Source organism: Triplophysa rosa, linkage group LG12, assembly GCF_024868665.1.
Source record: "Triplophysa rosa linkage group LG12, Trosa_1v2, whole genome shotgun sequence".
Taxonomy (NCBI): domain Eukaryota; kingdom Metazoa; phylum Chordata; class Actinopteri; order Cypriniformes; family Nemacheilidae; genus Triplophysa; species Triplophysa rosa.
Genome location: NC_079901.1, coordinates 21498645 through 21519173, shown reverse-complemented (window position 1 = coordinate 21519173; position 20529 = coordinate 21498645). Strand labels below are relative to the sequence as shown.

General features: G+C 37.6%; 1 protein-coding gene across 2 annotated transcripts in view; it reads left to right on the top strand.

The window, feature by feature from the left end:
• Positions 1–3467: 3467 nt before the first annotated feature.
• The window catches only part of LOC130563195 (mucin-17-like), a 55258-nt gene continuing 38196 nt past the window's right edge, over positions 3468–20529 (top strand). Inside the window, exons 1-3 of one of the 2 annotated variants that reach the window (XM_057348623.1) lie at positions 3468–3716; positions 10248–10938; positions 11985–12860. In XM_057348623.1, coding sequence (XP_057204606.1) covers positions 10357–10938; positions 11985–12860 — 1458 coding nt within the window. In that variant the 5' untranslated portion in view covers positions 3468–3716; positions 10248–10356. Of the gene's footprint in view, positions 3717–8298; positions 8417–10247; positions 10939–11984; positions 12861–20529 lie in introns of those variants that run through there. The other variant, XM_057348622.1, reaches the window with a different exon arrangement.

Genomic DNA, 20529 nt, shown 5'->3' with positions numbered 1-20529 from the left:
ACCGTGTTGCCTATGTGCTTTTTTATTTATTTTTTTAATCAATTTTAAGAGGCAATGCGGTGAGTGAAAGACATATAAACAGCGCTTTCCATTGAGTAAATCTGACTGAATCCAGAATACAGTAGCCGAGTTAATATTCTGCACTTTACAGGTTACGCTCCATGTAGATTAATTAACATTTGAATGTAAATGTGCTCCCCTCCTCATGCAAATTAAATTTGTCGACAATCTAGTTGATAATAGCTCTCAATGGCCAACTCCCGGTAATCATTGTACAATTTATGGCACTTATTAAAAGAAATAATCATTTTGTATCAAGTCTAGAGCCGCAGATCTGTCATAATGTCAGCTGTTGGGATAAAAGCACAACATTAGCCCGCTGTTGAAATGATTCTGTGTGTGTTTGTGTGTGTGGTGTGAAACAGGTCTTATGTGATAACATCAGTGTGGTGATTGACAGGCGGACTCTCATTGACCGCGGGCCAGTTAGCATGCGTTTGGACAGCAGCGGCGGCGACAGCTGTGTGGCAATGACGGCCCATAAATATTTGAGCAGAGACTCGATCTCTCAGTGTGGTTCTGGAGTACAGTAATCTCTCTAACTTTACACCCCTGTGTGCATGCAGCCTCAGTGAAGGTGATATTGAAGAATAACTTCTCCTCTGGTCATGAAAGTTACACCTGAAAAGTGATGCTATTTTTCTCTGCGTTCGCTGCCACACGGAGCCGGGACGTGAAACTTAAGGTCATCAAGTTTAGTTGATTTAAAAGGGAGTTATTTTAGAAAGAAAAGTCTTATTGGTGTTTCATGAAACGCTGGTAGGCTTTGTTATTATATATACTATCGTTGAAAAGTTTAGAGTCACAACTCATTTTTTATATATTTTCCCCACATTTTAGAATAACACGGTTGTAGACTTATCAAAACTATAGAATAACACATGTTGCTATAAGGATTATGTTGTGACTACAACAATACATGATAAATAAACTTTAGCATCTTCAAAGCCTGCATTAGAATCACGTTTTTTTTCTTACAGTGATAATTTTCTGTGCGTTGTGTTGAGGTGACTGATGAACTTCCTAAGAAGCTCTAAAAAGTGCTGGGTTGTTTTTGACCCATGCTGAGTAAGAACACACTGCTGGGTTAAAAATGACCCAATGTTGGGTTATTTCAACCCAGCTGCTGGGTTGTTTTCACTCATGGTTGGGTAAAAACAACCCAGCAATTGGGTTAAAAATAACTCGGCATTGGGTCATTTTAACCCAGCAGTGTGTTCTGTCCAATATTTACCCAGCATGGGTCAATAATAACCCAGCACGTTTTAGAGTGAATGAACATGTTTGGCCATAAATATTGGGCAATAAATAACATTTCAATTAAGGGATAAGTATGGAAGTAATGGAAGAAATTGGAAGAAATGAAAATAAAAAAAAATGTACTTTTCAAAATAAAATTGTGCGGTACATTCTTAAAAAGACTTGGTTATTTTTAACTCAGCGTTGGGTAACTTAGAAAATGTTTATATTTGACCAAACAATGGGTTAAAACATCCCAGCATTTTGGGTTTAAACAACTTAGCATGGGTTTGATCCTGCTGGTGTACAAAAGGTGCTAGCCTATTTTTCTTTGAATATATTATTAAGTTTAAATTGTACTGAAGTAAAATACAGAACACAAACACTTGGAAAAATGTCGGGTTATTTTCAACCCTAACTTGCGTCAAAAGGGACAAAACCAATCATACGGTTAAATTAACCTAGAAAATGTCCATATTTGACCATGATCATGGGTTCATATTCATACAACCCCGCATAGGTTCATTTATAACACAACAGTTGGGTGTGTCCCTTTTTGACTGAATGATGGGTTGAAAAGGACCCAACATTATTTTTTGGAGTGAACTTCAGTATAAACTATTTCAATATTTTCCACCGCTGGCAATAATGCCATCCCAATAACTTTAATTTGCTGAAAGAACATTTCTCAATTCCCAGTGCACAGCGTAGCACACGGCCATGGGATGTTTGCCTTCAGCTTGAAAGCATGTTTACATCAGTATACACCGCGGTCCCAAAACCAAACTGATACACAATAATACAGCTGAGGTCCGGAGAGAGTGTGACACATTAAAACAACATTGAGAGTCGAGGGCAAGACTCATGAGGTAGGTTTTGTGCACATCTTGTTTTACACTTCGTCAATTATAGAGAGCTTAGTGTCTAGACCTCGATATTGCATTACTTCATCAAGGACGGTGTGGCAGGAGGACGCAGCTTGAGCACTTCACCTCAAAACTCATCAACGAAACATGTCAGTCAAGACTTTATGGTTTAAACATCACCTGCCTGCTTCTGACTGATAGGCCAAGCATCACTTATTTTTGTGATTATTACTACACTCTTTTGAACAAACCCCTGACCATGAGGTTCACACTTGGGTCAGAAAATAATTACCTGGCAAGCACCCGGACCACCCCAGAGCAAAAGACACAGCAATGACCTGGCAACCACACACTGGCAACACTAGCGTGGGCAGGTTCCACTCACATTTTCTTCCAAAATGTAAACTTATTTAATAGAATCTAATTAATGTTTAAGGATATGTAAAAGAGATGCACTGTAAAAAACATTTTATTTTTTAAACATATACGTTTTTTAGATATATTTTAATTATGTTTTATTTCATATTAAATACTGCTACACTGTATATTTTATTTTTTATATACAATCAAATTGGCGTTATACTGTTTTAAATTTTGTGGTTAGTTGGTGTAACTTATAAAATAAGCTGGAATTACTTTTACTTATTTTGATGAGTTAATGTAAGACATTTTTTTTCAAAGTCACATTTTAAAAGCCAATTTGATTGTATTACAGAGTAGTTTAAATCTTTTTAATTTAATTTGATTAAAATGTTATTTAATCGACAATTTAAAAGTTGATCATTTATACATATAGTATTTATATAATATATACATGTTATGCATATCATATATATATATATTATATACATAAATTATATGTATATAGCATATAATTTAATTTAATATAAAATTGAAAAATATAAAAAATGTAAAATAAATTATAAAATTGTCTTTTTTTGTTAAAATCTTTAACCCCCAGAGGCATGAATGAAGAGCGGGATCTTGCCTGATGTTTTCCTTGACAGTTGAAGTCATTGTAACCAGGACCAGTCACACTGTCGTACAAACCCACCCACATCATTCTCAAAGCCATCACATGCAGGGGCAGTATCCCTTAAGCGTATAATCCCCCACTGATTCCTGTCATTGGTCCCTCCATATCTTTCATCCACAGCTGCCTCTCTCTTTCTCTATCCCTCTCCTCCTCTCTTCTCCTCTCTCACTACTGATTTCCTGTCTGCCTCTGATTGGTCCGTGCGAGCAGGAGGGGATTAGGGGCCGTCTCTATAGTCAGCTGGAATGGTGACCAAAGAGCGCAGGGGAGAGAGAGTGATGCGGTGTCTTTAAGAGTATTTTTAGGCTGAGAGTTGGTGATGGCCAGTCGCGGGGAAAATCAGAGTCAATGGTGGCAGTACGGTGGCGGCCCATGAACATGCATGATGGGATGCTAATGTGCTCTGGATTTAATAGCTTGTTAAGGGGATTCACGTACACAGCCTAACGGTATCAAACACACTGGACTTGTGTTTATGTATTCAACCTTTGGTTGCTGGGACTTACCTTGGTTAGGTAAGTTGGTTTTTATTGTGTATTTATAATTTTTGATAAAATGGATTTTCTTTTAATAAGCCATATATTAAAATAATATTGTAGAGAACGTTATAGTCACAAACAGTCATACTATATGTTGAAATATGGCTTGGCTCGCAAAAAAAGTTCATTATGTTATGATGGATGATGGTAGTATATTGGTCAATGTGAGTTGTGTCAAGATATTTCTTCTCTGGTTGGACAACTCTCTTCATCTTTTTCCTCCCCGGAGCAGATATTTAAATTTAATGAAACTGGCAAACAGTGCGTGATCAAGTTACAGTATTTATTACAGCCTGGCCCTCTGCTGTACTCCACATGCAGAGCATTGTGCGTGTGTGCGTGTGTGTGTATACACATATGTGACTACAGCAGGACAGGAAACACATTACAACAACCAACCAATCATATCAGCAGGTGTGTTTTAAATATTAAGGATTTCAAATGTTATGAACACTGTTGTGTGTTTGTCTGCTGTTTGTATTTTTGGAACTGGTTGCACTGCTTGGTTGCACATCCATTTATTTATCTCTGTGTGTGTGTGTGTGTGTGCGTGCGTGCGTGCGTGCGTGCGACACCAAAAGAGACAGAAAGAAGGAAAGTTTATTTCAGGACATGGCAAATTTCGAAAGGTTTATGCATGCTTGATAAAGCAACATGTCAGGGCTGGCAGAGCAGTGAAGCTTATCGACAGCAGAAAGGAAAGACATGCTCCTACATCCCCAAACATCACTCAAACAAACAAACAAACAAACAAACAAACAAACAGTTTCACTTTATATGGACATAAAACAGGTTACAATAAACCAATAAAACCACTGGAGAAGGAAGCAGGCCTAACATTGGTCAAGCGTAGTCATATATTTTGTGTAATGAACGTTTAACTTTTGATTGAGTTTTTGAGGTTTGACTGGCATAAACTATCCCTCACATATCCCTTAAATGTGTTTTTGTAAACCAATATTTGGTGCTTCTTCCATGTCTTATCTACAGTTTTGGAAGAGACTTCAAATGTCCTTGGATTTTCCTGGAAACCTGACAGAAATCAGTCAGAGATGTCGATGAAAACTCAAACACTTCTCATCAAATTCATCCAAGACCAAATTAACAGACGTATGTTTTTATTTTAAAGCATACATTTTAACTCCTCTATATTACAACAATGTACTGTATGAAGAGTTCAGATGCAAAAGCCACTAAGTGCCATTTGAAATTTTCTTCTAAAATGTGCGTTTTTTATCAGGCTCCTCTGTTTGGGTTCAGTGATTTCACTTTAATGGCAATGAATATGTTCTCTTTACCATTAAAGTAAAATAACCTTTAATATAAACATCGGCGACTGATAAAAATAATCGTTTTAGAAGAAAAATGTCAGTCGGCACTTTTTGCATCTGAACTCTTCGTATATTACAATGTATATTAGTTAGATGTGTATTAGACAAAGTTGTCACCTAAATGAAGCGCATCTTAGATGCATACAGTGAGGGTCAACAACCAAATAACAACAAAAGAACAAAATCACAGCAATAACGTTTTTTCCGGCTCTCCTCAAAGTGCTGTGAATTGTACTCTAACACTGGCTAGAAATATTACATTCAATCTGTGCCCACACACACGCGCACACGCGCACACACACACACACACACACACACACACACACACACGCACACACACACACACACACACACAGAGACAATTGGTGTGAGAGGAAGACTGATTCCAGCTCCCTAGTGTTTACACTTCCCCACGCATGACGCAACACGAAATCAGCAGCAGAAGCGCACGGACGCCGGCCCTCCCCCAACACATGACGCGCAGGCCAAGTGGGAGAGTGAAGCGTGGGGGACTGAAGCCGTGCACGACTCGCTCACATACTCATCATACACACAGGAACTGACTCTGGGGAAACGTGACTCTTATTCTCTGTGTTTTAGTTGCATAATTGAGATATGGTGAATTCCTGTTTACGGTCACATTACTGCATTACTGCCAATTTTTTTTTGACACAGCATATGTTTCTAGACGACTTGTTATTTTGCTCTATTCCTACTCTCATCGTCCAACATTTTTCTACAGTTTTATAATATTTTGAAGTGTTGAATGTAAGTCACAATTTATTATTATAATGCTGCTCTTTTATAGCTCGGGAGATTTGATCAGGTCTCAGATTTGATCTTTAATCTCTGATTAAAATACATTAAGAGTATTGGAGGTGTAAAAGTAATGTACATCGTTTAGGTAAAATAATCTAGATTTGATGAGAAATGTTTATATTGAGTGAGTTCATATTGAAAGCTTTACTGAGCACGAATTGTGACATTGTTGAGATCTCGTCTGAAACTCTAATGGAGATATTTGGGGATCTTTTTCTGAAGAGAAATATCTGAGATGCTGAGACTTAAGCACAGGTTTCCATTTGTTCTCTGTTTAATCTCATTGATGTCTATTGGGCATAATTGAAATATTAAAGACATCTCATCATGATTTTTCTCATGGGAAACCATCAACTGCAAAACTGACGTAAACACCTCAAATTAAACCAAAGGAACAACTTCAAATAAAGAAATGGAAATTCTGTCATCATCTATTTCGTGAAAATGATTCTTTTCTCTATTCTATTCTTTTCCATACAATGAAACCATGAGGGTGATTTCATTTTTCACTTCAACAATCATTCAATGTCGAATCTTTGAACATGGGCTGCCAACATGGTTTCCAAACATCTTGACTTTGCTAATACAGACCTTTCTCCCATTTATTGACTATGCACATAGAGAAGAGATATATGATTTTGCCATAAACCACTAGACACTAGCTCAGAATGATGGAGAGCGTCTTCTAAAGTAATGAGAATTCATGTGCATTGAAAAGAAGTAAATGGCAGGTATGACTTGGCTTTAATCCCAAGAGAAATATTGCTTCTGCAATCTGTGGTGTAGCTAGTTGGCAGATTGATTGACTGCTCTTGTTCAGCGCATCGTAGGCTTTCTTGTAGAATACTCACCTGGACCACATGCCAAATGCTTCTGATGAATGTGTTCTCAATCCATCTTGGTTTACAGTCTGTCTTCAGCCCGAGCGGCTCTCCGCTAGAAGCTAATCTAAAGAAATGTCCGGAGAAAAATAAAAACAAGGGTACAAGTTTGTCTCAGCGTGAATGCAGATGTTAGACAAAAAATGAGCATTTTGGGCTTGTGATAAATGTCCACTTAGGAACTGCAAACTTGGCATTATATATACCCTGGCTCATTTGCTTAACAAGATGTTTTAAATTAAAAGCTTTAAAAAGCTCCAGGGCTAACAGCTAACATTGTGAAAAGTGTCACTCAGAAAAAAATGATGATGTTTAGATATAAAGTAAAAGCTAATCGTCTTTTAAAGGTTAGATGGCATGTACTTCTAAGACACTAAGTGGATCTCTTTTATTGGCTGTTTATTGGAATATCTGAAGTCTTGATTCTTTTGAGAGCTCGATTCGAAAGAAAAATCGGCCAGTAGGACTCAGGTAATGGTGCTGGGCATAGCAGCACTGATGTTCTTTTATGGATTGACCATTAGCAGTGGAGTGGAGCACATTAGATCCTCTCAGGACCATATCAGACTCCTTCCAGTCTAAACCTATAATCCAGACGGAGAACCAAGTTTCTGAATTTAATGATGCTGTATGTGAGTAAGGCATGCTTATAAAAAAGACACGCACTGAAAAAAAGAAATGTCCAAGCAATGTTTGCTGTGAATTTGAGGATAAACTGATTGAAGCTTACGCTACAGGGTCTGTTCTTTGGCTGCAGCTGACCTTGTGAATTCATAAACACTCGGCATGTTGTAGCAGCAAGCCTTTGTGAGACAGTGGGGTACAAAACTCAGAGCCATCTAGAGACATTATCTGTTTTTTTACATTACAATAGTATTTTAGCATTTAAATTATTTGTATTTATTTTAATTTGTGTATATTAATTTTTTGTATATATTTGTATTTGATATGTGTCTGCTGAAGGAGATGCTTTAATGGCAACACACACTTGAGCTGATTGACTCCACAACACCTGATCTTTCACTAGCATCTGAAAATGTCCTAAAGAAATTGTAGTCCTGTTTTGGCAGATTGAACACTATTTGTGTTACCATAGTTTTACTACAAATACCATGATTAAACTATGTTATCTGTTGTGAGAAAATGGTATATTTGCGGTTCATTTTCGTAAAGGAAGTTCAAATTGGAATTATACAAATAAATAAACATTTGACTTGCGATCCTTCTCTGCAGGCTATATGAAAGACATTCGATCAATTCAATTTAATGTTTAATTGATGCAACGCAGCAAAATAGATAAATTAAATAAAAGACAATATAAGGTATTAAAATACATGGTATTATATATTATAAATACATAACTTTGCCCTACTATATTGATGAACCATATTATAAAACCTAAACCGATTATGAACAAAGAGTTTGTCATTGATCGATTTTGTCGCTTTAAATTAAATTTTCGCGAAGGGATATGTGCTGATCACCTGTCTTGTGCCGCGCATGCGCAGTATTGCGCAGAGGGAAGAATTGTGAGAGTGGGTATGCCCTCGGATCCTCGAAACCTCCATCCCAGACGCCGAAAAAACGATCACCGTGAAACACAGCAAAAATGGGAAAATAAAAGAAAATGCTCGCACGCCGTAAGGTAGGCTGCTGTTTATGCTTGACATCTTGGCGTTTTGGATGAAAAATTCGTGTTTTGTCATGTGATCGTAGTGGCAGGTTTGTTGAAAGATTATTCGCTTGGCGTCCGTGGTAGTAACGTTAGAGAAATACTTCTGGTGTGCTTCGGGAGACATGCCCTCAGCTTCAGGTTTCTGTTTTACTGCATGGCGGGATGCGGTTGTAGTGATCAGGATGGGGAAATCCTCCGACAGTGTTTGATCAAGGGCAGTAAGGGAACCTCCATGCTGTCCTATTGATTTGTGCCTATCATTTATGCCATTTGCTATTTTATGTCCCGTTCACATTGATGTTATGTAGAGTATGATCACTGCAGATCGTGACTCTCTGAAATTGATCACCTTCCATCTACAACCGAGAGGTAATACACCTATCATAAGCGCCCATAGCCTACTAGTACACGGTGTGTGCGCGAGATCCATTCAGACAGGACATAATATATTCCTGATCCCGAAAAGCCTTTACATAGTGTGTATCGGGTCTGTTTGCCATTATCCTTTCTGCATTATAGTATAAAACGGCGATTTACACATGCAATAGTTTCGGTTTTATGCTGATAGATTGTGTGGCAATTGCTTTCAGTGTTGGTTTTGGAAGAGTGGAGGCAGAAACAAAGTTATCTCGCTATTGTCGCAAAATTCTGTCAATTCATGTATGCATGCATTTATAAAGATAATATTTCGACAGAATTAATGTGAATATTTCAGTCTATAGATCACGTTTCAGGCACACCGCGTGATATGTTAATGAGCTCGTGCTTGATGTTGTGAGAGCGTGCGTTGAACTGCATCAAAATCGACCGTTTAGAAATGAACATACACGGAAACCCCACGGAGTCGTTTGAGTGTCACATCATAAATGTCACGCATAGAGTTACTGCCGTGAATGGCATGGCGTGTTGGGTTTCACGCTGAAAGGGAGACGTGATGCGTAAGCCTTGCGTAAGGAGCTGTCCAGTGCTGAAAACACTCGGTCGCTTATGAGGTGGAATGTGTAGAAAACATTGCGCAATTGTTGCGGATTCCATGCACACGAAATATCAGAATGTAGAGAATCATATAGTATGTTGTAGTCTGATGCATCATTGTTACTTGTTCATGCTTTAATATGTGAGCTTTTTACACACGTAGATGTACAACAGGTGTAGGAAACTTGTCATTGTGATTCGCAATGTAATTGTGTGTCAGTGTGTGTATCTACTTTTAGCCATTTATCAGATGCTTTTTATCTGAAGTGAACCACAACATTGATGAAAACAATAAAGCGATTACAATGAGATGTATTTGTGCGTGTGTGAGGAAATTTCAATTGCTCTGGTTAATTTCAAATGACTGGTCACCATTTCACCATTTTAATCAAATCTTAAGTTTTTTTCATTCCTATTTTACAAATTTATGCAGTTGGCATGATTATATTGAGAACAAGGGCCATTCAATAAAATACAAATATTCTAAATAATGTTTAAGGTAACCAAATGGATGTTTATGGTGTGGAAAATGTTGCTTTGAGATTTTAAACTAATGGGATTTTTTTCACATGGGTTGGTGTACAGTTGTTGTGCTGTAGTAGGCTTCCAAACACAACATTTTTTAGAGTATGTGTGGAAATTTTCTACGATCATGATTGTGTTTTTATATCAGATGTGTATTTTACTTCTTTATTTATGGACTACAGGAACTACAAATACTGCCATGTATATTTTTGCAATTGTTTTTGGATGAAAACCACTGATCATTTTCAAACCAATAATATCTCCTCTTATCTTTGTTCATGTTTTGTTTGTTATTTTTAAGGGACACTGGAGGTAGATGTGAGGGATAACTGCAGCTGGTGAGAGAAGACCTCCACTGGGCTCCCCCAACCCTCTCCTATACCTTCAGAGCCCCTATCCTTACATCCAACATGTTCTCCTCTAACTTTCTAAGTGGAGGGAATCCACTAAGTGCGATGTCCTCTGCTGTGAACAAGTTCAGTCTTTTTGGGGATGAGACAAGTGAGGAAAAGCAACAGCAGCAGCCTCCAGGACCTTCAAAGCCGAAGGATTCTCAACAGCAGGGAAATAACCAACCAAGTGGACAACAGGCATCAGGTGTGGGTAGGGGTAGCCAAGGAGCTGGACGTGGTGGAGCTCAACCACAAGGACCTGGACGGGGAGGACCTGTCCAGCAGGGAGGTGGTAGAGGTGGTGTTTCGCAGCAAGGAACTGGTAGGGGAGGGATGCAACAGGGTGTAGGAAGGGGTGGATCTCCACAACAAGGACCAAGAAGACTTGGGGCAGGTGCAGCCGAGTCAGGGTCTCCTCCAACAGAGGCGGGTAAATCTGAGCCTCAGATGAAAGGTGGACCTGGGGTGAAATCCCTGTGTCCAGTCTGTAAAAATACAGAACTTAATCTCAAATCCAAGGATTCTCCCAACCGTAACACTTGCACACAGTGTAAATCAGTGGTCTGCAATATGTGTGGGTTCAGTCCTCCAGATGCTAGTGTGAGTAAAAATGTTTTTTTTCCAGTATCTAATTGATTGTATACACAGCGATGGGGGAAATTTTATATTTTTAAACCATGCTCTGCAAAAAATACATACAAGCAATTTTTGTCTTGTTTTCTAAAAGATTTAAAAATTCTTAAATGGACATACATTTACTTGACAAGAAAAGTGATATTTAGTTGTTTTATGAAAAAAAAAAAAAGAATTAAGATTTAAAGAATATAAGATAAAAACAAGCAAAAATAAAGCCAGTGGGGTAAGAAAAATGAACTTCAATTTAATATGACCTTTTTTTAAAGTACTTAATTGAAATGTATTTTTCATACCCCACTGCCATTTTTTTGCTTGTTTTAAACATAAACTTACATAATTCTTATATTTTTGTTATCAAAACAATACTAGATATCTAAGATGCTGAAAATGGGGTTTTGGGGCATTTTCATGAATAAACGATGAAAAATCCTCTACCTTTTGAGGTGGAACTCTGCCCCACTTGACATTCACTCCCTGGACTCCGTCCCCCTGCATTCCAAGCATTTACTTTATGTGCATAACTTTAGGTTCCTTGTTTCTTTTCCTTACAACAAATCAAATAGTATATTTAATTTGTAACCATTTTCTAAAGTGGTCAGGGGAGAGTATGAATCTGGGTCCAAAATGAATATCTGCCAGGTGCAAACAAAATAAAGTAATTTGCTAATTGACTGGCAGATTTAAAGGAGCTGCAAAATAATACACAGTACATGAAATTCATCGTGTGATTGAATTTGTCGTAGATAGGCTACAGGAAGAAAAATCCACATACAGTACATATCAACCATGTAATTTATATACATGCATACAGAAGTTACATGGTCATTAAGAAACAAATCTTTGGGACAGTTTTTTTGTTGGGCTTCTTATCTCATCTATAGAATCACAGAAAGCATGTAGATTTCCACAAAAATACTGCATGTGATTGAAATGACCTATGTTGACCTTCATTTTACCATTAAGGTTAAAACAGTTGTCTAATGCAATTTATCTATCATCCATGCACCCAGGCTAAGGAGTGGCTTTGCCTGAATTGCCAGATGCAGAGAGCTCTAGGAGGGGTAGACAGTAGCGGACCTCCCATGCAAAAAGCCCAGCCACAACCCAAAGGCCCCATACCGTCACAGAACCCAGGAATGCACAATGTATCCCCCGCAAAGAAAGACACTGCACAAATCAAGCAGACACCCCCATCTGCCAGCCACCCAAGCAAACCAACAGAGGGTCAGAAAACATCAAGCCAACCCAGCCCCAGTACAGCAAATACTAACATTGCTGCTCATCAGTCACAACAAAAACCACAACAGAAAATGAAAGGTGCTTCAACTCCCACCAAAAGTGAACCCCCATCAAAGACTGAACCCCCTAAAGAAGATTCTGGGTTCTTTGGTTTTGGATTTGGTGGGGCGCGATCCCGCTCTCCTTCTCCACAACCCGGTGGCTCTTCTGTTTCTGGAAAGGTTATGGGGTTCGGTTCGTCGTTCCTCAGCTCGGCATCCAATTTGATTTCCTCTGTGCAGGATGAGCACTCAACAACACCACCAACTTCTCGAAAGGGTTCTGCTGTTTCTCAAACCTCTGCCAAGATGACCACACCTCCTCCGTCGCGAAAAGAGTCAGAGACATCCAAGGACTCTCCCAATCTTCACAAACCACAGACACGGGATGAAAAAATGCTACAGAAAGATGCTGAGCAAGCTAAAACAACCGTAATGCAGACAAAAAGTGCATCTAATGTTGATCAAAGCCTAAAAGTTCCTCCCAAAGCCTGTCCACTCTGCAAGGCAAGCCTGAAAAAAGATCCACCCAACTATAGTACCTGCACTGAATGCAAGACCATCGTGTGCAACCAGTGTGGATTTAATCCTGTGCCTCATCAAACAGAGGTAAGAAACAGATGAATCCATTTTCTTGCAATAGCTTCACATTATGGCTTGTGCAATGAACTGTAGGCAGAAATTGTCAAGTGCAATTTCAAAGGACATGTTCTTGGTCATTTTGTTTTAAAAGATGGATGTAGTTCTGGTATTGCTTTGGTTTGTGGAGACAGTGTTTTGGAGAGCAGGCTGAAAATGTCTGTAACAGAGACACAATGTGCCTTGATTCTCAATTGCCTCAACTCCCTGCCCAGTGGTGTAAAGTATTGGAGTAAATGTACTTAGTTACTTTACTTAAGTATCTTTTTGGCTACTTTGTAGTTGTACTGAGTATTAAAGATATTAGCAACTTTTACTCTCTACTTAACTACATTTTTGAACAAGTATATGTACTCTTTACTCCACTACATTTGTAATGACTAATGCAATTACACATTACATTTTGCATGCCAACTATCTTATAATTAATATTGCCATTTACAGGGCAATGAAGGTACTACAATCTTGTGGATTTTGCCATAACTTACAAAAACTTGTCAAATGGCTTCTTTATTGAATATGAGTGCAGTATCAGGTAGATGTCAATCGCTGGCGGTTTACACACGGTTAGCCCTTACCCGCTATTTCTACAGTAATATATTGGCAACACTGTTGCCAGCTAGTTACTGTAGGTCACACATCTACAAAAGCTCTTATTTTTAAAACTAACTCTTCCTAAATGTGCTCTAAACATGTTTGCTCAAAATTTGACCATATGGTGGGACTATTGCCATGAAGTGATGTAAACCAGTAAAAAGAATGTATAGTATTTCAATTTTCAAAAGTGCTCTCACCTATATAGACAAAATATTAACCTATAGAATGAGTCGGACACAGAGAAATGAACAATCCACATATGAATCTCAACAATGGTGACAATCAACTGAACAGCTTCATGCTGCAATGCATGCTGGGTACATAGTACAAAACTCATTCATGATTGTTTGTCACCATTGATGAGGTTTGTATGTCAAGTGTCTAACTGTGTCTCAATTGCAAAGAAAGATTTTCTGACAGAGATCTTTCCATTAATAACATTAATCACTTTACCAAACATATCTTAATAAATCTTAAATGCTATATTATTATTATTTAATGATTGAATTCTTTCAGATGTATCTTCAGTTACTAAGCAAACATAAAGTTGCGGTTCCTGTAAAGTCCCTTTCAGTGTTATTGTATAAGTGTACATTTTAAAGCTACAAGAAAGTCAAAGAGTCCAACCAAAGCAACACTGATCCCATAAGGTGACTTAAAACATAATTGAACCACTATGAACTAGAGTTAAATCTCAATAAGATCTTACACAGATGACAGAAATAAAGTGAAAGTGGTGTCTGTAATATGTGAAGATGTTATTGATGTTTGTGTTTAATTCTCCTTGGTGAAATCTTGACAGATTTATTGTGTTCATCTGTTATTTACACTTGTTCATCTAAGACTGTGTGACTTAAGTGCGTTAATAGATTCTTTAATAATGTATCTTCAAACAGCCATTGCAGTAGTTTACTGTAAAACACCTACAGTAACTAGCTGGCAACAGTGTTGCCAATATATTACTGTAGAAATGGCAGGTAAGGGCTAACAGTGTATGTGAAATGAGGACATGACTGCAGCTGGCCATGAGGCCCAAACCAGCATGTCCAGTGCAAAAAGGATTTGACTTTTTGATTTTACTTAACATTACTTTATTTATCTGTTATATTGAAGAGACCTTTTTAAAGGAGTTTGGTTTACTTATGAGCACTTGAGCTTAAATGAGACTTAGGGTGTTTGTAATGACGTACAGTAGGTTATGATGTCGGCCATGATTTGTTGCAATTTTGAGGTGTTCAGTCTTATTATGATTTAAGAAAATAAATGCGATTGCTCTCCTCACGAATCAACTGTTTCTTGTTTTTCACTGACGTGTCTCTTAAGTGTTGAGGACTAGTGCTGCTGCTCAGTATGAGTGAAATACTCAAGTACTGTTCAAATCAGATACTCAAAGACTTTTACTCAAGTCATTTTGGAATTGGTGACTTGTAACTTGTAATGGAGTAATTTTCACTGCAAGGTATCTGTACTTTTACTTAAGTATGGTTTTCAGGTACTCTTTACACCTCTGTCCCTGCCTAAACTTAAAATAAATAATAATAATTGCTTCACTTTAAATGTAAAAAGAGAATCTGATGGGCTTTTTGCAGTCATTTATTAAAGCTTTGTGTGATGTGCACATATAACCCATTTCATGTTCTGTGACCCTTGGGGTAATATAGAATAGTCCATGTAGGTCAAACGTTGTTGTGAGGCGCCAGTCTATTGTGCATGCCAGATTTAAACTCAATGTGCTCCTCTAAGCCATATGCCAGGCCCAGCAATCAAAAAGGCCTTTAGTGTTGAATGTTGTTTATGATTTTGTAATTCTACAATAATATTTTTACAATTTACAATATATAAGGAAAATACTTTTACACCAGGTATAGAATTATACGTGGTACAGTATATTGCATATATACTGTATATAGGGCCCTACGAAATCTGTTTTATTTTTTCCCAAATTCCATTTTTCCGTTTAAATTTTTCTGGATTCTGTTTTTCATCTTTTACCATACAATAGTAGTAAATTTGCCCACAAATACTTCAGTATACTATAGTATTCACTTATAAACAATTTTTACGTACAGTAGATACTTTAAACCTAGGGCTGGGCGATATGGCAAAAAAGTAAACTCAATAGTTTTTTTTCTATATTGATCGATAACGATATTTATTTCGATATGTATTTAATAAAAAACTGTATTAAAAGAATCTATTTTAAATACAGTTTATTAACAAAAGTTAACCTTTAACCAGTTAAAATTCAATTAAATTAATGCACTGTTGCAACACAGAGGATATTAGGCCATAAACAACATGTACCAGTTCATTCAGTCTCATTTTGACTCAATTGACTCGTTAAGTAAAGGGAGTGTTCATTCAGTACATTCAACCAATGAAAGGGCTCCGTTACTGTGTACATTCGAACGCTATTGGCTCAGCACCTGTAGCACATACATAACGCTGCAATAATGTCTTGCTCGAGTAGTGGGATTCATTCAATGCATTCAGTGAACCTTAGTCTTTCAAAAAGACATCTCACATAAACTGTAGTACATTTCTTTAATCATGCAAGCATCTTACATACAAGGTTCAATATTACATGTGCACACAAACTGCACTTCATTACATCTCTAATCTGTTACATGCACTCTAAACATGGCTGGGTTAAAAACAACCCAATTGGCAACCCAGCGCTGGGTAAATATTGGACAGAACACATGCATGGGTTAAAGTAACCCAGCACACTGGGTTACACATTTTAACCCAGCATGCTGGGTTATTGAAAAAAACCCAAATGTAGTCATTTTAACTATTCATGTGTTTAATTCTGGTTATCTTGCTGGGTTATTCTTAATTTCTCCTGTGCTTCATTGTCAATCAAGACAATTGACATTTATTTAAAAAAATCATTTTTATTTGACTGTAAAAATAATTGTTAATAAAAATTTAAACTTTTACAGTCAGTAGCAGCAATATTTATAGATTTGCTTAAATAAAAGAAAATTGTTAAATTATAATAAATAAAAATGTTTCATATCAAACATTAACAAGCATTATAAATAACATGTTAATAAATAACATTATAAATAACTAATAAACATTTTCCACAATATGTAGCAACAAATGACAATTAATAAAAATAACTAAATAAATAAAAATATGGCTAATATCAAACACTAGCAGTATAGATAACACGAATGAATAAAATTCTGCACAATTACATGTTGCAACAGACCTATGTCACATATCAATTAGAACAATTATCAGTGAATTAATAAAATCATTCATGAATCAGTCAAATTTGAATTCTGAATCAGTAAAAACATTAATGTGTAAATGTATACTTTCACTGTATTTAAATTAAACGAATACAGATATTAACAAAAACATCAAGGAAAAAATAAAAGTTAAGTTATTCCTCAGCAAGCAAAGAGCAGCGAAGAAATCGAATAGCAGATGATTCATTCCCCTTCATTTGAAAAACAACAGTCTGGAGAAATTCCCAGGTAGAAGCGCATTGCCTGGGAAAGTTAACATCAAAACACATAAAATGCGTTGAAACATACATCAACAGCTGAAAGCAGCGTGGTTTGTTCCAGAACTTGTCCATTCAAAATGACAAAAGCCTGAGATATATGCCGGATGTTTCCCATGGCGGAACAAAATGAAAGGGCTTCGTTAATTCTGTCCGGTGAAGAAATTCCACCACGTTTGGTCCAATCTATAAAGAAGAAAACCAAATGATAAAATAACAATACTCCGATACACTTAGCACTGTGTCTTGACATCAGGTATATATGCAAGTAATTGAAATGTTTGGTTTAAAACGGAGGGAGCAATATAATTGACTGGCCGCTTAATGTCCAGAGTGGACTCCGAGAGAGGCGTTCCTGAACCGGGAATGCTGGACCGCGCTCGCGGGGCACTCGCCGGTTTGACTCACTTTTAGTTCAATTCTCACTAAAGTTCATAGACTTAGCTTACATGTGATGGGGTTAACTAAAATGGTATTAATTCGCAGTGTCGCGCATCTTAACAGGACTATGCGAGTCAATTTATGTAATGGCGATCTGAGGTAACAGTTGCTGGTCATCTAAGTTACATCACTAATGTTAGTTAAGACACTGTTGCCTTGCAAAATGTTACAAATTCTGCTCATTTCAATAAATATTTACTTAAAACGTAAAACACGTACCTTTAAATTGCTCCAACCAGTGGCTTTGCCCCATTGTTCTTTATAAAAATGAAAGTTGCGTAGTACACTCAACGTCTTCAGGGCGGGAAGCGCGTGAGCCTCTTCAAACAACCCAGCGGTGGGCAAAAACAACCCAGCACATTAACCCAGCGGTTTTAACCCAACACCTGAAAACTAAAACTACCCAAAAAGTGTTTAACATGTGGAAAAATAACCCAAAAAAACAACCCAACGGACTCAACCCAGCGTTAAGGGTTAAAAAATAACCCAGCCATTTTTAGAGTGTGGCAGTGCTGGTTTGTTTCATAAGCACCAGCTCATGTTAGCAGATATGTTAACGATGGATATAAAAACGTTTGTGCTTGAGTTTCGAAGTAACTCGCTTGCAATTGCGCCTCAAGTTTGTTTTGTTTAACCGGCGATTGCGAAAAAAAATAAGACACTTGATAAACCGCGTGATGACAACTCGAGGTTAGTTTCACCTTTGTTTCCGCTTCCAGTCATGTTTTGCTCCTCATGTTGAGTTTTCTTTGCCAAGTGCAGTATGAAATGGACTTTGTACTTTGACGCGCATGATAAAAGCTGCACGCTGACTGACTGTTGTTGCGTTTATTTCTGCGTTCTGTTAGACTGTAAGATTAATCCATATCGAGTCAAAATGCCAATAGCTTATCTTCGTTTTTGAAATACATTCTATCGCGATTCGATATGATATCGTTTATCGGCACAGCCCTATTTAAACCTTACAGGAAAAAATGGTAAAAAATAGGGTATAATGTGAAACTAAGTTACTAAACCAGTATCTTACCAGTACATTTTCTGGTTTTTATTTTTTAGATCTACCTAAATTTCAGTACTATTGTTTAATAAAAAAAAGTATTTTTTTTCTAATAAGTACAAAGTTTTTACTAGCAAATTTACTTCAGTTTACTAAAGTAAAATATATTTTTAAAAAAAATCAAGGGGGATGGTGTGGTAAAATATGTGTGTGTTATAAAGTTAACCAGACTTTTATTTTGACGGGTCGCCGCAAAGGGTGTTTGACAGTAGCGTTTCTCAAATGAAACCGTGAAAAACGAAATGCAGTTCATGTGGTCACGTCCTTGTTTATTGAGATGCGGATGCTGAAAGCTCCACGAGCAACACGCATGCAGTATGCAACCCCGCCACTCTTTCACTCATAGACGCGCAAAACAAGCAGATTACATATGTACACTGTATCTGAATATTTCTAACGTTATTCATAGCACAATTTGCATTTTGTAAGCTGTTCAGTGCTACTTTCTGATTAAGAAATAATACATTTGCCAAATTCCGTGCCATACTGCGTTATACAGCAAATTCCGTTTTCAAGCCTGGATTCCATAATTTCCTCATCGAGGAAATCATTGGGCCTTTTGTATATTGCATTTACATTTTGAGATATCCCAGGCAGTTTGCCATGAATAGTCTTTAGTGCTGATATGGCATTAAAACGAAAGGTCTCATGAACTGGGCTTGTTTATTGTTTTATACTGTTGTATGATGTCTACTTATGACGTTCGCGTGGTTTTTACATTCAAAAACATCAAAATCAATAAGTGATAGGCTATTTTCTATCCGGGTTTTGAGGCCAGATCTACAAAGCTCGGTTTTAATGGGCGTTCTGCCGTGAAGACTTGGAAGTAAACGCCCACTGCTTTGATTGGATAGCAGTTTGCGTAGAAAACTTAGTTGGAGCCTTCTGTGAATTTGGTTAGAGACGTAACGTTAGGTTACACATAAGCACCATTCGCACGAGATTAGCATTATTTCGGGACCTCGTGTGATTTATAAATTACCTCCCCACATCAGTATTTCATGTGACGCATTCGCACGGGATGATTTTACTCAAATTTACTGACTTATTTCCCGGATGTGATAGCAAGGCTTTGCGTATAGTTTGTATAGCCTATAGTTGTATGGTGTTTAATGATATATGACCGTACCTGTCAGCATTTGAGACCCGTGATCGCGAACCGGACAAAAGATCACCGCGATCGCAGGTCTCAAATGTTACGAGAGTTTCCATGATAAATAAACAAACGGGAGACTCCCGGTAACTTATGGATATGACCCAGCACCCGAAATAATACCAAAACACTTCAAAACAGCCTCCATTATTCGCAAACAGTGGATAAAACCTTGAAAAATGATATATGAGCCCGCCAAATCACTGAGATCCCGATTCAAATGGGCTTAAGATCACAGACAACCTCTGCAATTGATACAAATGACTAACGTTAGAGGTCCCCAGGTAATACTAATCTCGTGCGAATAGTGCTCAGGGCATGTCAAGCGATCTCTAACAAAGCAATAGTGATGCATAGCACAAAAAAGTTTACTCACATAAGATTGCTGCGCCATTCCTATTGGATCCAATATTGACCGCACAGCACTGCTTTTTAATTTTAGTCTCTCCACAAATCCAGCGTCGACCTGTGCCTTGGTTACGAAGGAATCCTCTGAAAAATAAAATGAACAAAAACTCCATGTTTTTCCCACATGAGCTGGAACGTCTTTAAAAATTAACTTTAACCACGCATTCCTAATATCGGAATCCGAAGGAAGGTTATGCAGCGACTGTATTCTTCCACAACCAGGGATGGCACAATATTTAGCTATCTTTAACGGCATGTTTGTTTATTGCTTGCTCGCTCTGTCTGGTTCTGCGCCACTTGTGGTACTTCAGAATTGTCATGCGCGAACCAGTGGGCGGGGCTAGAGAAGTAGTCGTTGATATTCTTTCTGTGGAGGCGGTGTTCAACCAATCAATGTCGTCATAGATAGGTGCATTCCAGAACCTGGCGTTCGCTGTCAATAACAGTTGTAATCTCAGTAACA